Below are 20858 nucleotides of genomic sequence, written 5' to 3' on the forward strand. Positions count from 1 at the left end.
CTGCCCGCTGTTTTCTGGGACGGATTCCTCACTTAAAAGGCACCGAAAATGACCGCGCTATGGAGGATCTTCGCTGAACGGTGAGTTTTAAGCCCCTAGGAACGCATTAATCAGGTTTTAATGCGTTTCTATGGGCTTTTTAATATCGCATAGCGATGTTTTCGTTCAACAGCGATTTTTGCGGAATGAATTAATGTTGCAATGCGAGGCACCACTGTACTCTTTTGCACCAACTGAGCAAAAAGCATTGTTACTTACATGACTGACTTACATTTTGCTTGCTTGTGATGATTCATCAAATGGTTTATATTTACGTAGCCTATTTATGTGAGGCATTATTACCAGGATTAAGTGTGCTAATGGAATTGTTTTTGTCAATGGAAAAATAAAGGGGTGGAGGCCCCTCACATAGCAGCTCCTGTGCCCCCCAAAACCAGATCTGGACAGATTAGGATAGTCTTCAGACCCATCTTTGGGCAGTATAGAGGGTTCACTGGTGAAAGAAGAGGAGGAAAAATTATGTCATGTGGATAATGTGAGGTTGGATGTAAGCTCATCCTTGCAATTCTAGAGGACTGCAGTTAGGAGTGATTGTTACATAAGTTTCTGTTTCCATTTCAGCAAGAAGTTGAAAACTTTAAGAAATTAAATCTCATTAGTAAAGAAGAATTTGAGAGTCTTATACCAGAGGCTGTAATTGGTCCAGATCAGGAAGTTCCTCCTAGTCCTTCAAGATCTCAGCAAGGTAGATATCCACAATTGTACCAAAGGAGTCCTATTAAAGCTATGGTGTATGTGCAGTAAGTTGCTTTACAATATTGCTCCTAGGGTAGTAGGATCAGTTGACAGAGATATTGCTCTGGGGATGCCCAAATGTATAAACATTCTTTAAGCGAGTGTCTTCTGTGTCCCCATTTAAGTGGGGAAGTGACACATAATGTGCAGTCTGATTGAACACTCTGTGATTACATTTATAAATTCAGTTACAATGACCTTTCTATATTAAAGAACTATGTGACTTGTCTGCCTGAGTAATTATGCCTAGAAAATGTGTTTGAAATGTTTATTGATATCTCAGAAGAGATATCAATAAACAAGATATCACAAAAATGGTAAGTCATTGAATTTAATGAAATCACAGCAAAATAGTTGTTTTCGGAGTGGGGTTATGTAGTAATTTCCTGGCTCAATTTTCCTTTCATTGTCTTTTCCCAGTCTTTGCCCAACTAATATTTTGACATAATCCTTGACTATTTGTCATGCTACGTGGGGCCAATGGGGTTTGTAGTCCAGTGAATGTGAAGGATTGTGTGTTGGGAAAGGCTGGGTTTTTTAAAATTATTTTACTAAGTTTCAAATACAAAAAAGACATACTGAACAGGAAAAGGAAGAAACAAAAATATAAAAAAGTGGGGGGGGGAAGAGGTGGGAAATGGGAAAGGGGCTTTATGAGGATTTACAGTGGTGCCCCGCTTGACAATGACCCCGCTTGATGACTAAATCGCTTGACGATGAGATTTTTGCGATCGCAAAACAAGGGTTCCTATGGGTTTTTTTTTTTGCTTTACATTGATTAGATCCCTGCTTCGCAAGCCATTTGTTCACATAATGATGTTTTTTCCAGCTCCGCAAAATGGCTTCCCTTTGCAAAATGGCTGGCTTCCCTTTGCAAAATGGCTGTTTTCCGGACCCCTGCTTCGGAAGACAGCGATTTTAAACAGCTGATCGGTGGTTCTCTATGGGCAGTCTTTGCTGGATGATGAGGTATTTCCCCATTGGAACGGATTAACCGGTTTTCAATGCATTCCAATGGGTTTTTTTTCCCCACTTGACGATTTTGCTTAACAGCAATTTTCCTGGAATGGATTATCGTTGTCAAGCGGGGCACCACTGTACAGTGGTGCCTCACTTAACAATGTTAATTGGTTCCAAAAAAAACATCGCTATGGGGAAACATCACTAAGTGTAACACCATTTCCCATAGGAATGCATTGAAAACTGGTTAATCCGTTCCAATGGGAACGGATTGCCGTCCTTAAGCGAAAATCCCCATAGGAAACATCGCTAAGTGATACAATGTTTCCCCCATTGGAATGCATTGAAACCTTTTCAATGCATTCCAATAGTTTTGCAATGTCTGTTTTTGCAATTTTAAGTGTGTCTTAAAAGGTTCAAAAACGGTTTTAAATGCTTGGAATCGTTAGTGCACCTTCTAAACGTGTGCAAACTTAATTTGGCTTTGATCTGACTCTTTGTTAATTTTTGGTGAATTTTTTTCTCCCCCATTGGAAACTGTTTGACGAATTATGCAAATATGTATGCATATGTATATAATAAGCCTTTTAAGAAGTTGTATGAAGTGAGGAGAAATAGAGGCATATATACAGCCTCGAGCTCATTGGTAAAAAGACATTAAATAAATTGTAGAAATGTATAGTTCATAAGAGCAACAGAATTCTGCTACTTTGAACAGAGAACATAATGGATTGACTTAAATCTTTAAACCAGATTTTCAGTTTCAGAATTGCTATTTTCTCACAACCGTGAATGTTAATAACGGATAGCTTTAAAAATCAAAATAGTTTACAGTAGATATTTTTACTCTCTAGAAACAGGCCAGGATTCTTTTGAATGATAGCCATGGAAAAAAGCCTCACTCATTTTTCTCTCATTAAAACATTTCCGGCTTAGTTACCTACCCAGTATTTATTGCAGCAAAGAAAATTCTTTATTACTGGTGTTGATACAGTGGTGCCTCGCTTAACAGTTGCCCCGCATTACGACGAAATCGCTGTATGACGATCTTTTTGCAATCGCAATTGCAATCGCAAAACAATGGTCTAAATGGGTTTTTTTCGCTTTGCGAAGATCGATTCCCTGCTTTGGGAACCGATTCTTCACATTACGACGATCAAAACAGCTGATCGTCGGGGTTTCAAAATGGCCACGGGTGCTTAAAATGGCTCCCCGCTGTGTTTAGGGACGGATTCCTTGCTATACAGGCAGCGAAAATGGCCGCCGTATGGAGGATCTTTGTTGGACGGTGAGTTTTTACTCCATTGGAATGCATTGAACAGGTTTCAATGCGTTTCAATGTGGTTTTTAAGTTCATTTTAAGATGTTTTCGCTTAACGGCGATTTTCCTGGAATGGATTATTGTCGTTGAGCAAGGCACCACTGTACTTCCTTACATCTGATTGTGCACACTTTATTGTCTTTCCAGAAAACCCCCGGAAGAAGGGAATAATATACTTATGTGTATTCTTTACCTAGAAAACCCTGGAAGGGGTTGTGATAAGTCAAAATTGACTTGACAACAAACAATTATTATTATTATTGTCTGCGTACATTTCCTTTTTTACAACTTCTGTTCTTTTGGATTCATTTAATTTTGGCAAGATGTCGAGCTTCATTCACATTGCTTGTTAGCCAGGCTGGTGACCTTTTAGACTTCACACTGCTTTTCTTGTCTATAGTATACATTTTGGCTATGCCTCTCTTATTAAAGTTATGAATAGTTGCTGATAATTTAAGATGTTGACATTCTTGAAACAAAGGTTTGTAATTATTTGTTAAAGAAATACCTGTCCTTGAGGTGGAAAATGAATATGTGTGCTGTCTGGAGGAATAAATATACATATTTTGAAAAATGATCATGTTGCAGAGTCTAGGCAGTTGGAAGACACATAAGAGAAATTCAGGATGGTCTGTTAGAATTTGGTGCATGATCATGGTGAGATTTGGATGGCGTCTTCTACACAGTTGCATCTCAGGGGCTTCCTAGTAAGAGGCCACAATATTAAATATTGGACATGAGACTGTGTCACATAACATTGCTTAAGCTCTCCAGTGAATACCCTCTCTTTCTCTCTTTCGAGGGGAGGGACGGGAAAGCAACCATTAACTGAAACCCTGTTGCTTAATGTAGTAAGTCATACTAGAGTAGGCCTACTGAATCAGTGGGGACTTGGTGAGTCGTCTCTTCTTAAATTCACTATATTCAAATAGGCCTACTGTATTTATAATTTACTTTAGCATAACAAGAATGATCCAGATCTTGCTGCATTAGGTTATGCCCACAAAAGGATGGTGCCATCGCTGGCAATAGTAGATTCTCTGTAGTTAAAGATCTCCTATTTCTGCCTCACGTCCAGTTTGCATATAACAAGTTTCATGCAAACTACGGGAACTGAAATCAAGATGTATAATGTTTCTCAATCCTTTGGTCTTTCTTTTTAGATGTAGCTGAAGAACTGGCTTGTAAATTGTTTAGTGTCCAAGAAATGGTATCAACAACAATGGCTCCCTTACTTCCAACAGCTATGGCTTGTTCATTACCAACAGCTGTTCCTGAATCTCCTAGAATCCACCCTGCCAGAACACCTAAAACGCCTCGTACACCGAGACTACAAGATCCCAATAAAACACCTAGATTCTATCCTGTAGTTAAAGAAGCAAGATCTATTGATGTTAAGGTAATGAAAAATATTGTGAAAATATCTGTTGATCTAATAGCGTACCTTTTTTTAGCAGTAGAGTGTCTTGCTTTTGAATCACATATTCTTTAAATCTTCTGCTCTTTCATATTTGTTCTTTGGATGTAGGAAATAACCATTTGTTCAGAACTACTAAATACATAGATACTTCTATTGCTTGTTTTTAGTTAAGGCTGTTCAGTTGGGCAATCATACATAGCTATGTGACCTCATAATGCTTGTGATGTACACTGTGAAATTTTTGAAACTTGACTTTAATTAGGCTTGTGAGTCTTCAGAAAAGTGCCTCCACTCACATGAGGAAAATATAATGTTATACTTTGTTTTAGACACGACGGAAAAGAAAAACAAGACATAGTACAAACCCTCCATTAGAAAGTCATGTTGGTTGGGTAATGGATTCTAAGGATCACAGGCCAAGAACATCTTCTGTAAGGTAACAGCAGTTTTTCTGTGGATGTAGTGGAAGTTGTAGAGTAAGTGAGAGAATTATTGTTTTACTTCATTGGGAAAAAAATGAAACAGGAAGAAACTAAGGACAAACCAGAAGTATCTCATGAAAAGCTGTTTTGTATACAGTTAATTTTTATCTTGCATGTTTGCAGTTATAGTCACTTTTTTCAAGAAACTATACATGAGCAGTAGCTGAAAGAAAAGGAAAAACCTGTCTGTATATGTATACACATAAACACATAATTATGAAGGGTCTTTATAGGACTAGAAATGCCTGCCTTGTGTCGAACTCTTTCTCCCATCACCACCCGAGAACTGATCTTTCTGGTTGGGGAATTGAAGTCAAACAATATCTGGAGACTGCATATTAACTTAATGGAATCCTGCAGCCCCTTAAAGACTACCTGGCATACGTTTTCGTGGGCTGCAGGCTGCAAATGAAGTCTTTAAAGTGCCCTATGTTTTTTTTTAAAAAAAATTGTTGCTGTAGCTAGCCTCTGGAAAAGTTAACTTCATGCTTTGTGTGGGTATTGCCAGTAATATGCTGCAGGCTTTCTTGTTAGTACATTCCACATAAATGAACAGAATAAGAATCTCTCAGCATAGAATGGATTGGATTCATCCTTAGTAAAACATGTATTTTCAGAGCTATTGAAATCAATGGAATTTAAGTATGGCTAGCGTACAGAGTAGCCCTGTCTATACAAAGCAACTTTGATAGAAAAACTGTAGAAACATAATCTTACAAACTACATATAGATGATGCCAAACTATTTTATGATACATTTTACATTATTGGTCTTGCATTAGGATTGTATTTTCATGTGAAATTACTTCTTTGATTAATTGTTAGCGTTGTCTTGGGAAACCTTGACATCTGAGCGTTCAGCCTGGAGGCAGGCGATGCATCACGGCCTCTCCCAATTTGAAGAGACCCTTGTTCTGCAGGCTGAGGCAAAGAGGCAGTCCCGAAATCAGCAAAATCAGAGAACTGGACAGGGGACAGATCGTATTTGTCTTCAGTGTGGAAGGGATTGTCACTCTCTAATTGTCCTTCTTAGCCACACTAGACTCTGTTCCAAGTCCTCGATACAGAGCACGTTACTATAGTCTCTTGAGACTGAAAGATGCCTAATCTAAAAGTGTTGTCTTGGTAGATTTTGTTCGTCAAAGCAGGACATATTCAAGTTTTCCGAAAAAAATGTAAGGGATATTCTTACAGAAAAAGAATTAATAGCTTATATCTGGAACAGAATATATAATTACAGATTTGAGAATTCATCGATAGAATTCATCTCTCATACAAACCTATTTTTGTAAATAGAAGCTAGAAAGTTATTCTCAAATGTGCAATATATATTGTGTAAGAGCATTTGCAGTGGAGTGGACCCTAATAAGGAATTTGGCATGACAATGACACAGTAGAAAGGTGTGCAAATGTAGATCTCCGTTCTTCTGATATGCTAAAATGTATTTGTTTCTTTTGTTTTGCCTGCACTATATTAAAACCATAGCTTTGTAAAATGAAAGCAGATTTCAGATGCTTAAAGAAACAAATGTGGTGCTACCTTTCCAGGAATATACTATAATAGAACACAGGCAACAACAGTGCAAACTGTAGTTTCAAAAAAAGTAGTTGTTTTAGTCTGTCTCTGTATGTTAGCAAAATTAACGGGGGTAAACGAGAGAGAAAGGGCAAAATACTAACACTTTAAAGGCTAACTGATTTTTTTGGTTGTTGTGGGCTTTTCAGGTTCTTTGGCCGTGTTCTGAGCATTCAGACAAAGAACTAGGAAGACCCACAACAACCATCAAATCCCAGCCATGAAAGCCTTTGAGAATACCGCTGATTTATTTGAATTTTGATCCATAAAGGATCACACGAAAATGAGTGTCTTAGTTTTTGATGTGACACAATATTTTGCATATTTTAATTTTTCACCATATCTCTGATTGCCTGTATGTATAAAGCTAATTTTTAAAAATCAACCTTCTTCTTACACAGTAATTTTCTACACTCCTACAGCTGTTGGCATAGATATTTATATGCTTCTTTTATTTACCTTATTTTTCGCACCATAAGACGCACTTTTTTCCCACAAAACAGGGGGAGTGGAAAGTCTGTGCGTCTTATGGAGCGAAGAAAACAGATTATATTTTCCTGTTTTCTTCTCCTAAAATATTGGTGCGTGTTATGGAAAGGTGCGTCTTATGGAGTGAAAAATACGGTACTTTGTATGATTTGCTGACATCTTTTCTCCTAGAGTTAATATATGCATCTGCCTTTTGAAGACAGTACAGTTTCTGGAAGGAGGCACCACATGCTTGTTATCAGCATGTTAAAAACTCTGAAATAACCTATGAGTATCAGTGTTAGAAATCAAACTTAGCTTATACATTGTTAATGTATATTGCAGAATTACTTATATCATAAAAAAAGTATTGGGGAAAGCTAAGAGACTTGTTTTGTTTTCTCTAGCAGTTCAAGTGCATCACCGTTGGAAGGTGCTCCTCTGTCGGGAAGTTATGGGTGTACCCCTAATTCGCTTCCCAAATTTCAGCATCCATCTCACGAGCTGCTGAAAGAAAATGGATTTACACAGCAAGTGTATCACAAATATCGTCGCAGGTGCCTAAATGGTAAAAATATAGTGTTTGCTGTGATTATCTGGAAATAAGCATGAAGCCTGTACCACATTGTTCTTCTTAATAATGACTATAGCCAGTAAATTGGCAGTGGGATTCCAGCCAATGTGTACTAGTTTCTATGATAGTTTGATAGTGCATAGATTGACATGAGCTTTGCTTTTTCTGCTTGCTGAGCTAGGAACAATATGAAAAAGAAGGATTATATATTTTGAACTGAATAATTGCTCATAAAATATATGAAGTGGCAAGATGAGTGAATATATGGAAGTGTCCTGGCATTGTCTGAAGTTCATTGATGTTTTGCATTGAAGCCTTAACTGTATGTTTTGAAATTGTGCTGGCCAGGGTTTTTGGGAGTTGCCGTTCAAGAACACCTGGGTTACCCAAGGTTGAGAACTACTGTCTTAGATGGAAGTGATAGCTTTCAGTGTAATTAGTTCTTCAATGAATTCTTTATGAATACAGGATGTTGCTTCAGTGTTCATGATTCAGAACACCAGAAAATGTCCTGATATTGCAATGTCATGCACATGCCAGCAGAAAAAAGAATGCCAAACTTTACATAGTGAAGGCCAGCCTGAATGTTCACAGTAGTGTCATGGTGATATATATGATCCCTTTTGCTCTCACTATTATTCACAGAGAGAGACACAAAGGAAAATCCACAATTTGAGTCCTTTTTTTCATAAGCTTGCTACTTTCCATCCAAACATAAAGCAGTTGCTTTTCAACTAGTTCTCTAGGTATTTTTTCATAAGCTTGCTACTTTCCACCCAAACATAAAACAGTTGCTTTTCAACTAGTTCTCTAGGTATTTATTGCTCTCTTTCCCCATCTTCATCTGCTTGTGAAATAGGGAAGGGTACTTGCTTTTTGAACCAACTCCGGGAGGCAGTGGAAGACAGGAGGGCCTGGCGTGCTCTAGTCATGGGGTCACGAAGAGTAGGACACGACTAAACGACTAAACAACAACTTGCTTCAGACTGCTGCAGCTTTACAGAGAAGTTCCTCTCTCTCTCACACACACACACACCCTATAGCTCCTCTGCCATTATTGCTGCCTGAAGCTCCTGTGTGTGTATATATGTATGTGTGTATGCACATTCATTCAGTAAACTTTATTCTTATGATAAGGCTTCAATCCTAATCTACTCCCTTGCCCAGAAGTAAGCTCAGTTCATCTCAGTAAGGCATAGTTTCCTCAATTACTGGCAAACGTTTTGGACAATTACTACAGAATATTCAGGCAAGAGTACGTGGCTAGAGTTTTTGAAAGATTTCTTATTGTAAAAATGCATGTACATCTTCCACATATGATAGATTGCCTTCAAATAAAAAAAAAGCATATAGGAGGAAATGTTCTCCTTTTAGGAGACAGAGGTAGACTTTTAAGAAATGAATACAGAACTGGCTTTATACCATGAAAAATTGAAAGAGAACATCTTTAAAAAACAACAACAACAATCTGAACTTTATTAGTACTTGTCCAGACTTTTTCACAATTTGTACAGAGGAAGCCCACACTGTGTACAACTACTTTGTCAGATACCTTCGGGTAGTGTGGGCGGCATATAAGTTAAGTAAATAAATAAATAAGTATGGCCCCAATACAACAACCTGTTCAAAAGTTTCAACTTTTTGTTTGGTCTGCCCCTTCCTATCAAAAATGGCTTATGGAATACAGCATATTTCACATAAAGTGGAATTAAAATTCTTCTTCATGGTCTCTGTGAGTCACACCATTGAGTTTCTTCTGCACCTGCATGGGCATCTTTGAAACATTTCAGAGCATAAAATGTCAGTTAAACCACACTGTGCAGTGCCTGCTCTCCACCCTGTAACTAATCTTCAGTTCCCTTTAAGCCACTGCTAAGGTAACATATTTGGAGCCTTCTGGAGCCTTTTCAACTTCTGTAAATAGTTTGCCTGTTTTAAGTAGTCTGTTCATTCCTTGTTCATCATCATTCTTTGCCCATAGTTGTCGTGAGTCTTCTGTATTAAAAAGAAATTATTGCTATTGTGTTTGAGGCCTTTCCCACCTTTTATAGCCCATGCAGACCATATATTTCTTACACTAATAGAATGACCCACTCCAACAGAGACACCAAGTGCCTATATTTTTTGGGTGAGTGGCACCAAACTCAGAACTGCCAAATTTGTCAGAAATGTATGAAAGTAGCCATCAAGAATAAGTAATCTCTGCTTTTTACTTCTGGGAAAAATCCCTCCAAACAATAGAATATTGAAACAGAGAACAAACTCAGTCTCTACAGTGTCAATGTGTAAAAAGCAACCCAAGCAAGTTCTTAAGGAGGCAATTCAGTAAAAAAAGAGAGAAAACCCAGCAGATTTCCTGTCCCAAACAGCTGAAGCTGCCCAGCCGACATCTGCCCTTGATTCTGAAGACAGACTGACCACATCAAAATCAGCCTTGATACCAAAGTCAACCTCAGTACCAACCTCAGTACCTCATTCTCAGTTCAGAAGAAAAGGAGAAAATCTGCTGATTCAGACGCAAGCCAGATTAAAAAGACAAAAACAAAACAGAAGCCTAAGACTCATAAGACAGTGGTTTCTCACTCTTCACCCCAGAAATGCTCCCTGCAAAGGCAAGAAACACAAGGACTTGGTTTGTTTAGGGTCTGTTTCAGAGGAGAAATGTCTCAAGCACAGGTCTCTTCACTGGCTTTCAGTTGCTACCTGGAATGGAACCAACTAACACAGTAAATCCTAAGTCACCATTCTTTGAGACCCTTAGGGCTGCACAAGAGGAGGAACTCCCTGCAGTATTTGGATTGACTACATCCTCCTCCTTCTCATTCTGCATTGACAGTGAAGGAGACGTCTCCAAAACAAAAAAATGCTGCATAAGTAGCACTACTCACAAGGGGCAGCAAGAGAGGGTATGTATCTCCTGCCCTGCTAATTTGGTACCATGCCACATTTTTATCCTGGCCCAGTGTAGCATTTCCCACCACTCTTCCTGGAACACCAGGGGGTGCAGGGAGAGCTAGCACCTTGGCTCTCTCCATAGGTTAGTCTGTGCATTAAAAAATGTCAGCACCAGTTTCTCATAGGTCTATTGCCCATGGAATACCAGATTTAAATTTGCCACAATTGGAGAGACTTTACAGGCGTTCAGTGTTGAAATTCCCTGAATCAAAAAGACTTTGTCACCGAGCATATTCACTATCAGTTAATTTCAAAATCTGTGCTCTCAACTGGCTGTGTTTCTTGTCACAATAACATCAGCTTAGTTATGTGTGCTCAGGTAAGACCCACCTTTCTTACAGTTCCACAAAGACAAAGTGATACTCTTTCCTAACTTGTCCTTTCTGCCAAAAGTAATTCAGATTTCCATAATAATCAGCCCTTATTATTACCTACCTATTTTCTGTCACCAACTTCAGAACTGAAAAAGTCATACATTGGATGTGAGGAGGGCCCTGGCTTTCTGTACTCATGAATGAGACAATTTTGAAAGTCCAATAAGCTGTTCATTAGTTATCAGGGAACTGAAGAGAGCAAACTAATTATTCCTCAATGCTTATTTAAGTGGATAGTGAAGTCTGTTACCCTATCTTACAATTAGCAAAAAGGCCAGTACCTCAGACACCAAGGAGTCATTCAGCTAGAGCTGTTGCTATGTTTACAGCCTTCCTGAAGGGAATACAACTCCCTAATATTTGTAGAACTGCAATAAGGCAATGTTCCTCAAGCTTTAATGTTTGACTTCAGGGCTAAATGTGACACTTCTTTTGGCAGAGAGGAGATCTCTTCTATATTGGTGCAACTTCCCACCAGCCAGTAAGTGAACTTGTCATTCATTTATTGGTGTGAATCACAAAGACCACAAAGAAACAGCACAGGTTGCTTGCCTGTAACTATGGTTCCTTGGTCATATGTGAATTAGCACAAACCACCCATTCTCCTCTCAGTCTCTCATGCAGATCCATGTTTCTGTCAGCAGTGTACTGAGGGAACTGAGGATTAGCTACAGGTGAGTATGCATTGTGAAAAGGATATGAGTTAACTGACTTTTTAGGCTCTGGAATATTCCAAAGATGTCTGTGCAGGTGTAAAAAGAACCATTGGTGTGAACTGACAGAGGACTACGTAGCTGAAGGACCAGAGTTACACATAAGCAACCTGTGCTTCTGTGCTAGAGGTCTTGTATTATTATTATTGTCTCTTTCCTTTTCAGAAAGGAAACGGTTGGGAATTGGCCAGTCACAAGAAATGAACACACTCTTCCGTTTCTGGTCCTTTTTCCTCAGAGACCACTTTAACAAGAAAATGTATGAAGAATTCAAACAACTCGCTCTAGATGATGCAAAGGAACATTATAGGTAATAACAGGTATTTAATTAGAGCTTTAAAGTCAGACATGGCACAGTAAAAAGTACCACCTCGTATAACTGTATCAGTAGCACCAGTATGAGTACAGTGGTGTTTCACATGACGACATTAATTCATTCCACAAAAATTGCTGTCGAACGAAAACGTCATGTGATTTTAAAAAGCCCATAGAAACGCATTAAAACCCAATTAATGCGTTCCTATGAGCTTAAAACTCACCGTCCAGCAAAGATTCTCCATAGCGCGGCCATTTTCTCTGCCCTTGCAGCGAGGAATCCGTGCCAGAAAACAGCGGGCGGCCATGTTTTTCACCCGGCGGCCATTTTGAAACCGCCGATCAGCTGGACGAAAATCGTCGCTTTGCGATGTTCGGTTACCAAAACAGGGAAACGATCATTGCAAAGCAAAATTCCCCCCATAGGGAACATAGTTTTGTGATAGCAAAATCTTCAACGTAATGTGATTTCGTCGTCAAACGGAGCGCTTGTAAAGCGAGGCACCACTGTATATATACAAATAAAGAGGTTCTGCATTGTGGCCTCTGTGAATGCACATAATAGAGTTTTGACAGTGCCTGCGCTGGTCCTCTCGGAATTTTCCAAAGCTTTTGGAGAAAAGTACAGCGGGGTCTCGACTTACGAACGGCTCGACATATGAACGTTTCGACTTACGAACCGCTCTCATAGGAATGTATGGACTCGACTTACGAACTTAGATTCTAGTTACGAACTCTTTTTTTTTCCTTTTTTTAAAGCTAAGTCCTCTTAGGTTAAAAGGAAAAAAGAAAAAATACCCCCCTCTAGTGGCAGAAGGCGGAATAGCAGCTTCCCATTAGTTTCTATGGACGAAAAGAGCAGATACAGATTAAATGGTTTTCAATGCATTCCTATGGGAAATGCAGATTCAACTTAAGAACTTTTCGACCTGAGAACTGCCTTCCAATACGGATAAAGTTCTTAAGTCGAGACCCCACTGTAACAAAGTTTAGGTTGCCCCTATAGCGCATGCTCCACCCACCTCAGCCCTCAGTTCCATTTTACCACCGTCCGATCTGAAACTTCTCATTCTTGAGCTTACTAATTGTTAAATTTTACAACTACGGTATTTGATCACGGACTTCCCTTGACTATTCTATCATCTGTTGCTACGGACTGTTCGATATCCTAATTGCTTCCATTCTCAACTGATTGCCTCCGGATATTTTTCCTGCTCTTTTTTGCCTCACCACGCGGCCTCATCTGTGTTTTTCGTTTGAATCAACAACAGTAAGACTTCAATATTCACCCTGCTTATGTCCCACTCCGGACCCTTTAGTTGTTGTGTTTTGTGTTCCCGCAAGCTCCCTTTTTCGGATGGTCACGATCGCTGTCTCTTTTGCTTAGACGAATCCCACCAGCCACATTCCTGCAAGCACTGCAAGAACTTTATTAAGACGGCTCTTAAAGCAAGACAGCAGAGACATAAACTTTATTAGTGGGACAAGACCCTGTCTTACTCAAAACCATCTGAAATGGAGGTTTCACCATCTCCTTGGCGACCCCTCGCTCTGAGGTTAGAAATATCTCACCTCAATTGCCTTCAAATAAAACTTTGGACAAGGCAGCTAAAAAGACCGCTGTAGCAAAAAAGTCATCCGCTTCGGTGTCGAAGACAGCTCCCAGTTCCTCTGTTAAGAACCTGAAACAAGCCAAGCTGAAAACAACTAAATCAAAGGATCATCACAAACAAATTCCCCCGGTCTCGGCGTCGTTGCCTTCGCCGATCCTCGAAGACTCATCTCAGGACCGAGAGTCACTGTCTGAGGTAGCCACTTCGCTCCCTCCGAGACAGATCGAGCCTATTAGTGCTGACGATGTTCAATCTCCAACGCCAAGCCAACATGCTACTGTGAACTTGGCTTCTGCCCGTAATAGCCCTGTTTCTACCGGGCAGGCATCATTGGCTCCATCTTCGCCATCAACTGTTTCGAAACCGGAATCTCCACCTCGAAAATGTCCAACCAAGACAAAGCATCTACCTCCAGATCGACGTTGATCTCCTCAACGCAAAGTGGTGGTTGTCCCTCTGTCTTCCTGACGTCGACATAGAGACAAATACTACAACTCCGACTATGTCGAGTCCGGACGCAAAAGACACCGACGTTGACGTCGAAGGGATTATTCAGACACGAACTCCTCTTCGATGTTGAGTGGTCACCGCAGACGGAAGAAGAACCGCCCGGAGAGTGCTTGTAGCACTATGGGGCGGTATATAAGTCCAAAAATAAATAAATAAATAAATAAATAAATAAAGAAAGAAAGAAAGAAAGAAAGAAAGAAAGAAAGAAAGAAAGAAAGAAAGAAAGAAAGAAAGAAAGAAGGTCAAATATGTATATGCTTCTTCTTCGGCGTTCTCTTCAGCGTCGCCGCCCAGACATCGACGTCGACGACATCTCGACGTCGACTCAGGAAAAAAGACCAAACAACCTTCTAAGAAATCAGGAGTTCCATCCCATTTCGAACCCCCGTTTTCGGCGTCAATGATTAATCGGACCTCTCAAGAGGCCAAAACGTTGAGACATGATGTTGTTCACTTGTACCTACTCTATGAGCAAGTAAAAATCCATGATAGGGCCTACTGTGAAAAATTCCTGCTTCTACATTAAAATGTTCATTGTTAGTTTGAATATTTTAAACAATGGCCGAAATCCTGTTTCTCTTGGTGTATCATAAAGTTATTTCCAGGCAATCCCCATTGTGTTCCTGACTGCACGACTGATTGCACTGTTCATTGCGTGTGCTCATAAAACTGCTTTTTGGAATGACTTCCACTTTGGCGTAAAATTTGCTTGTGCAACTTTGAATTATGCCAGCATAAATGCAAAATAGGATTTTGGCCAACATGTCCTACCATCAGTTTACATTAGTTTTGCCAGAATTTGTGCTCTTTCATTTTTCTAATTTGACAGTGTCCTGTGCTTTTAAATGAAATAAATTTTGTGCTGTGTCTGCTCATTAACTACTCTGGCATCCTTTTGGTTTTATAATTTTTCTAGTCTGAGGTAAACATGTCATGTGAACTTTGGTTACAGTGTTTACAAATAATCTCCAAGTTTACTGAAGAAATTGACCTCTAGCCAATTCTTTTCCCTTTTTTAGAGGCTTCCTCTTTTGAAAATAAAAATCCATGGTGAATCTCTTGACAGTTTTCTGTTTAGGTACGTCAGATTTGAATAGGAATATAGTCAATATTCAGCAGTACTGTACATCTTAGAGCAGGCCCTGGGCTTCTTCAAGAGGTCATGTCTGTTCAGCTATAGCTGAAATATTGTAAGATGCAGAAATAGAATCAGTAGCATCAGAAGTGGCTGCATTATGAAAGTTTTGGAGGCTAAATAGGCTGCTCTCATTTCCGGGGCTGATCCTTATACAGATTTAAAATTGTACAATAGATTTTGCATAAAAGGTCTTGTGGTGTTTTTCTGAACTCTTATCCCTTATTGACTGTTCTGCAGATATGGTCTGGAATGTTTGTTCCGGTTTTACAGCTATGGTCTGGAAAAAAAATTCAGGCAAGAAATCTTCAAAGATTTCCAAGAAGAAACAAAGAAAGATTATGAATCTGGTAACGACTTGTTCATGACAATTAGTCACGGTATTGCTTGATGTCATGCTTAATTGTTGTATACATCTCAACATGTTCTCTTTATTAGGTCAGCTGTACGGACTCGAAAAATTTTGGGCTTATCTAAAGTATTCACAGTCAAAAACTCCACCTATTGATCCAAAGCTTCAAGAATATCTTTGCAATTTTAAAAGACTGGAAGACTTTAGGGTTGATGTAAGTATTCAATATCTCTGGAGCAACTCTTGCTAAACTAAACAATTTCATTTGTTGATATAACTGATTTAAACAGCACAACCTCCAAATTAAGATAAAATAGTCAAAATACCTGTTTCTGCAATTGGCAGTGACTCGTAGACTGTCTTATATGGTTGACTTTTAGGCAGTCTCTGCCATTGAAAGCTGTCAGTGGATCTACATGGATGTGCAGGCTGATTCTGCTATCTGAGATCAATATTTGCATAATCTCATTAGTCTAATAAATGCTAGGCCACAGTTTGTGACCATGGTGCACTTTTATTATACTTTTTTTCTATGAAATTCTTTAGTTCTTTGTTTTCAGGATACACCATCAGAGCTACAAAAATATGGCTGTACAGTGGTGCCCCGCTAGATGCTTACCCCGTTAAATGACGAAATCGCTTGATGATGCCTTTTTTGATGTTTCCTATGGGGTTTTTTCGTTTAACGACAATTAGGTCCCTGCTTCGCGAACTGGTTGTTTGCAAAACAACGATTTAAACCAGCTGATTGGCGGATAATAGTCAGAAGATAATAGTCAGAAGGAACCAGGTCAGGAGAATAGAGTGGATGGGGCATCACTTGAAAGCTTAAATAAGTCAGGTTTGCCATTGTTTCACCTGCAGTATGTGACGAGGCGTTGTCTTGCAACAGGATGACACCTTTGGAGAGCTTTACTCAACGTTTTTCCTTGATGTGTCGCCTCAGCTTTGTCAATAAAGCACAGTAATATTTTGCATTGATGGCTGAACCCTGCTGGAGATAATCCACCAGCAGGATTCCCTTCTTATCCCAAAAAACTGTTGCCGTTTGCTTCTGCACCGACCTTTGCACTCGGAACTTCTTTGACCTGGGGGAACCACCGTGCCTCCATTTCTTAGACTATTCATTTGTCTCAGGACCTTAAGAGTAGATCCATGTCTCATCACCAGTTACCAGTTTGCCCAGGAAATCTGACTCATTTCTTGCAAAATGTTCCAAAACAGCCACCAATGACTCCACACGTTTCCTCTTTTGTTTGGTTGTCAAAAGTTTGGCTTATATTTGGCGGTCCTCCATGATCATGTTATGGATGGCTTTCACATTTGCAGGCACAGAGACAGAAACAGGCCTTCCACTGGGTTTGTCACTTTCAACACCGAAATGGCCAGTTTTAAAATTGACAACCCAACGGTTAACTGTTGCATATGAAGGGCCACTGTCGCCCATAGTTTGTGACATTTCCTCGTGGATCTGCTTTGCACCTTTCCCTTGGAGAAACAGGAACTTGATTGTGGTCCTATGCTCTTCCACATTGAACTTTTCTGGAGGTGCTGACATGTTCACTTTGGACCTGAACATGAAAGATAAGTTAAAATCATAGGTAATTGATTTTTGCACCATTGAATGCAGTTGGCCAATACACCCTGCAATTTATAGCTTCCTAGCTCAATTTTTTCTGGGAAAGGCTCAATACTTATCAGCACCCCCTTGTAACATCCCACATACTGTATACTACTACAGTGCACTGTACATGGAGCTACTCTTGAAGATGACATGGATGCTGTAGCAGGTGCCATGTGCAGCAGCTAGACTGCTAACAGGAAGATCTTGCAGAGCTCACATGACATCAGTTCAGAAGGATTTGCACTGGTTGCCAATGCGTTTCCAGTCCAAGGTAGACAAGGTGTCAACAACAACTTATAAAGCCCTAAACAGCTTGGGACTTTGTCCATCAATACAATCTGCTGGGGAAGCCATCCTCTGTCCCACCATTGAAAACAGTTCATTACATGGAGATATAGGGGAAAGTTTTTTCTTCTATTGCATCTCAACTGTGGGATGCCTTCCCTGATTGACACAAATATTAGCATTTCGGCACCAAGTCAAGGCATATTTATTAGAGCCTTTGGAGATTGAAGATTGTGGCTTGAATAAATTTTAACCCAATGGTTTTAATGCATTAACATTTTAATTATTTTGTGCTCTTTGACTGCAAATTGTTCTAAATATCTTATGTTTTAAAATTGTTTTATACATTTTTATAGCCCTCCCTAAGATCCTATGAAATAGGGCAGGCTATAAATGTATGTATGTATGTGCGTGTGTGTGTATGAATAAATGAATAAGTCAATCACAAATCTCAAATCATTCACCAAATTACAATTACTTTACCAAATTAAATTACTATTTACAAATGAGGATTTTCCAACGTAAATTGCAAATAGATTTTGTGGTTTGTGTTTAACTTTACAATTATTACGGATCCTCTTTTTTGCTCCCGACAACGAAGGTATTACTTAGTAGCTTCTCGCTCAAAAGCTTAAACTTTGCAAGCTAAATGAAACTTATATGTTTCATCTACCTGTTATTAATAGATTTTTGACTAATATGGTTAGTAAACATTTTAATTTCTCATATTTCTAATATACCTATAGTGAATAAATGAGCAAGCTATTTGTATGGATATCTTAGATAACACATAGTGGCTACTGGAGTTTAAGCAGACTTCAGAAATGCAAAGTGTTGCATTGAGTAACTTTTACAAGAAAGAATTATTGGTATTTTGTTACAATTAGATTGTATAGGCCAGAGGTACCCAATCCCCGGTCCGTGACAGAGCAGTGGTCCGTGGCCTAGGCAGGACTGGGTTGTGGACACAGATCTTTCCCCCCCACGAGCGCCTCCCCTGCAAGCACTGCCGCACTGATGCATGTGAGTGTGTCATGCGCATGTGTGCGAGTGCATGCACGGGGGGCGCTCCAACCCCCTGTGGGTGCGCCACACCTATGTGAGCGTACCACCACCCCCAACCAACCTTGGGAAAAGGTTGGGGACCACCGGTATAGGCATTACAGTCTTTTTAAATAACTGAAACATTGAGACCGTTAGAAATGAGATCATAATCTATCCAAAACAGTTTATAAAAATGTTCATTCTCTTTCAGCCTCCTATTAGTGAGGAATCTGGGAGAAAGAGGCACTCAACTGGTGAGGAAGGTGATAAACATCTATCTGATTCTTCCAAGATCCTTGCTGGTAATTCCACATCTACTTCTCAGGCATGGGTCCCAATAAACTTTTCCACTGCAGATACTGTACAGGAGTTGAATGACAGCATATACCAGAACAGTACTGCCAGAAAATCAAGAAGTGATATCCCTGACCAGGAGACTTTAATTAAGCTTAAACCTTGAGATCAGCTCCTAATATCATTATTTAACTCAAGGATCTTCAGGGAGAGCTATTTTGAAAGCTTGATTAAAACAAATGTATAGGAGAACAAAGAATTGGTTTTGCTTTTTCACAAGATTAAGTCCAAATACTTTCCCTTGATTAATTATACTGGGTTTTGGACATCAGGAAGTTTTAGTGTTGCTGTCCTTGTTTACAGAAGCTGCATTCCAGTACTATATGCAAAAATACTTTGGGATGCCTTACAGCCCAGCTCATGCTTCTTAAAGAAGTTATGGTATACTTATGTAACTTAGAAAGTGCTTTTCTGCATTCAAGTTTTCCACCATCATTTCTCCTTATATGAACTGAAAGAGATGACATTTTTTAAAGGAAAGAAATTATTTCAGTTGGTAAATGCATATATCACTGTCACTGTCTTGTTTTTAACAGTGCATATGCACTCCATGCTGTGTAGGTTGTGCATATGTTGTGGGTACTAAAATCAGTTTTGCTTTCTGGTTTTTCTCTGTCAGGTTTCTGTCATTTTGGGTTGGGTTTTGAGTTAGGTATCATTCTGTTTGCTTTAAAGCAGTGCTTTCTTTTACGGAAGTTCTTGTATTTAAGTGGAAATATATGACTGAGGGAAAGGGGTATGACTATACAGTCATAAGCCTGATAAATCTTATATCTAAATTTATGCTCAAATATAAAATCATTCTCTAGTGAGCAGATATATTTGTATTGTCTTGTTTAATTTTTGTATTTCAATGAGAGATTATTTAAAACATTTATTATATAGTGATATTTGACTGCTTTTATTTAAAGGAGAATTAGAAAAAACATAGTACTGATTCAAAAAGATGTTGATATTAAAATATATTTTAATAAAATTAAAATTATATGCACTGCTTAGACCAATTGAACTTAAATTGGCCAAAATTTATACTTTCTTACATGTAATTCATTGAGTCAAATATGTATTAGTTATATTGGGAGGTGGAAGTTACAGTATACATCGCCTGTCATTTTCTACTAGTTTCTGTTATTGTGATGTAAAATGTTTAGAATAAGGAAGTGGAAGGCCTCCTTCCTTAAAGGGGAAGGAGTTTGTACAAATAGGTGCATTTTTTATTGTACACTGCAACCAGTCTTCAGGTTACTTTCTACAAATAAAGCATAACACTGTTTGATGCCTTATTACTGGGAAATAATCTAAGTGATCCAGCATTTAGTTTAATTAAATTTTGTGATGGGTATAGGTGAAATCTATTGTATTTTTTTTCTGTAACATTACCTGCTAATCTGAATAGAACAATTATGAATATATGTGCATATTTGTATAGGAACATGTGGATTTCCCAGTAATTAATTTCTACACACAAACTAGCCTTTTCGGACTGCTTTATTTTGCAAAGAAACTAGGAATTGATTTTACATGTTTTATAAAGCATCTTTTCAGTGTGCTCAACTTACACATCTCAAATTTGTGTCCAACCTGTGCGCCTTCCCACATGAAAATGATGCAATTGTAAATTTGGATTTAAACTGTATATAAAAGAAATATATTTACTTTCATTTATTTGAGTGGAATGTGTGCATATTTAGGTTTTAGTGTGCATAATTTGTGGTATCTTTGCAGATTTTATAAAAATACAAAACCACTTCTGAGTACTGTGTGTTTTTTTACATAATTTTCTTTACTCTTGTCTGTTACATTTTTAAAATCACAGTGAATTTTTAATAGCTGTTTCATTGTTGTGCAGCAGCACGCCAAATATTTAACAAGTACTAGTGATGGTGAAATAAATACAGTTGATAAATAACAACTGAATGTTAATTTTTAGTATTTGATACAAGGACTGATTTTTATTTTAATCAGCTAGTAAATAGTGGCAAAGGTGAT

General features: G+C 38.7%; 1 protein-coding gene across 3 annotated transcripts in view; it reads left to right on the forward strand.

Annotated features, from left to right (window-relative positions):
* Positions 1–20616, forward strand: part of LARP1B (La ribonucleoprotein 1B) — a 65421-nt gene extending 44805 nt beyond the window's left edge. For 2 of the 3 annotated variants that reach the window (XR_013536931.1, XM_020781522.3), the window contains exons 12-19: positions 622–745; positions 4240–4475; positions 4826–4932; positions 7429–7589; positions 11803–11947; positions 15451–15560; positions 15649–15776; positions 18727–20616. Coding sequence is in view for 2 of the 3 variants with exons in the window: in XM_020781522.3 (XP_020637181.3) it covers positions 622–745; positions 4240–4475; positions 4826–4932; positions 7429–7589; positions 11803–11947; positions 15451–15560; positions 15649–15776; positions 18727–18975 (1260 nt within the window). In the remaining variant the exon portion in view is untranslated. The remainder of the gene's footprint in view (positions 1–621; positions 746–4239; positions 4476–4825; positions 4933–7428; positions 7590–11802; positions 11948–15450; positions 15561–15648; positions 15777–18726) is intronic. The other variant, XM_020781523.3, reaches the window with a different exon arrangement.
* Positions 20617–20858: the final 242 nt, after the last annotated feature.

Source organism: Pogona vitticeps, chromosome 5 (genome assembly GCF_051106095.1).
Source record: "Pogona vitticeps strain Pit_001003342236 chromosome 5, PviZW2.1, whole genome shotgun sequence".
Taxonomy (NCBI): Eukaryota; Metazoa; Chordata; class Lepidosauria; order Squamata; family Agamidae; genus Pogona; species Pogona vitticeps.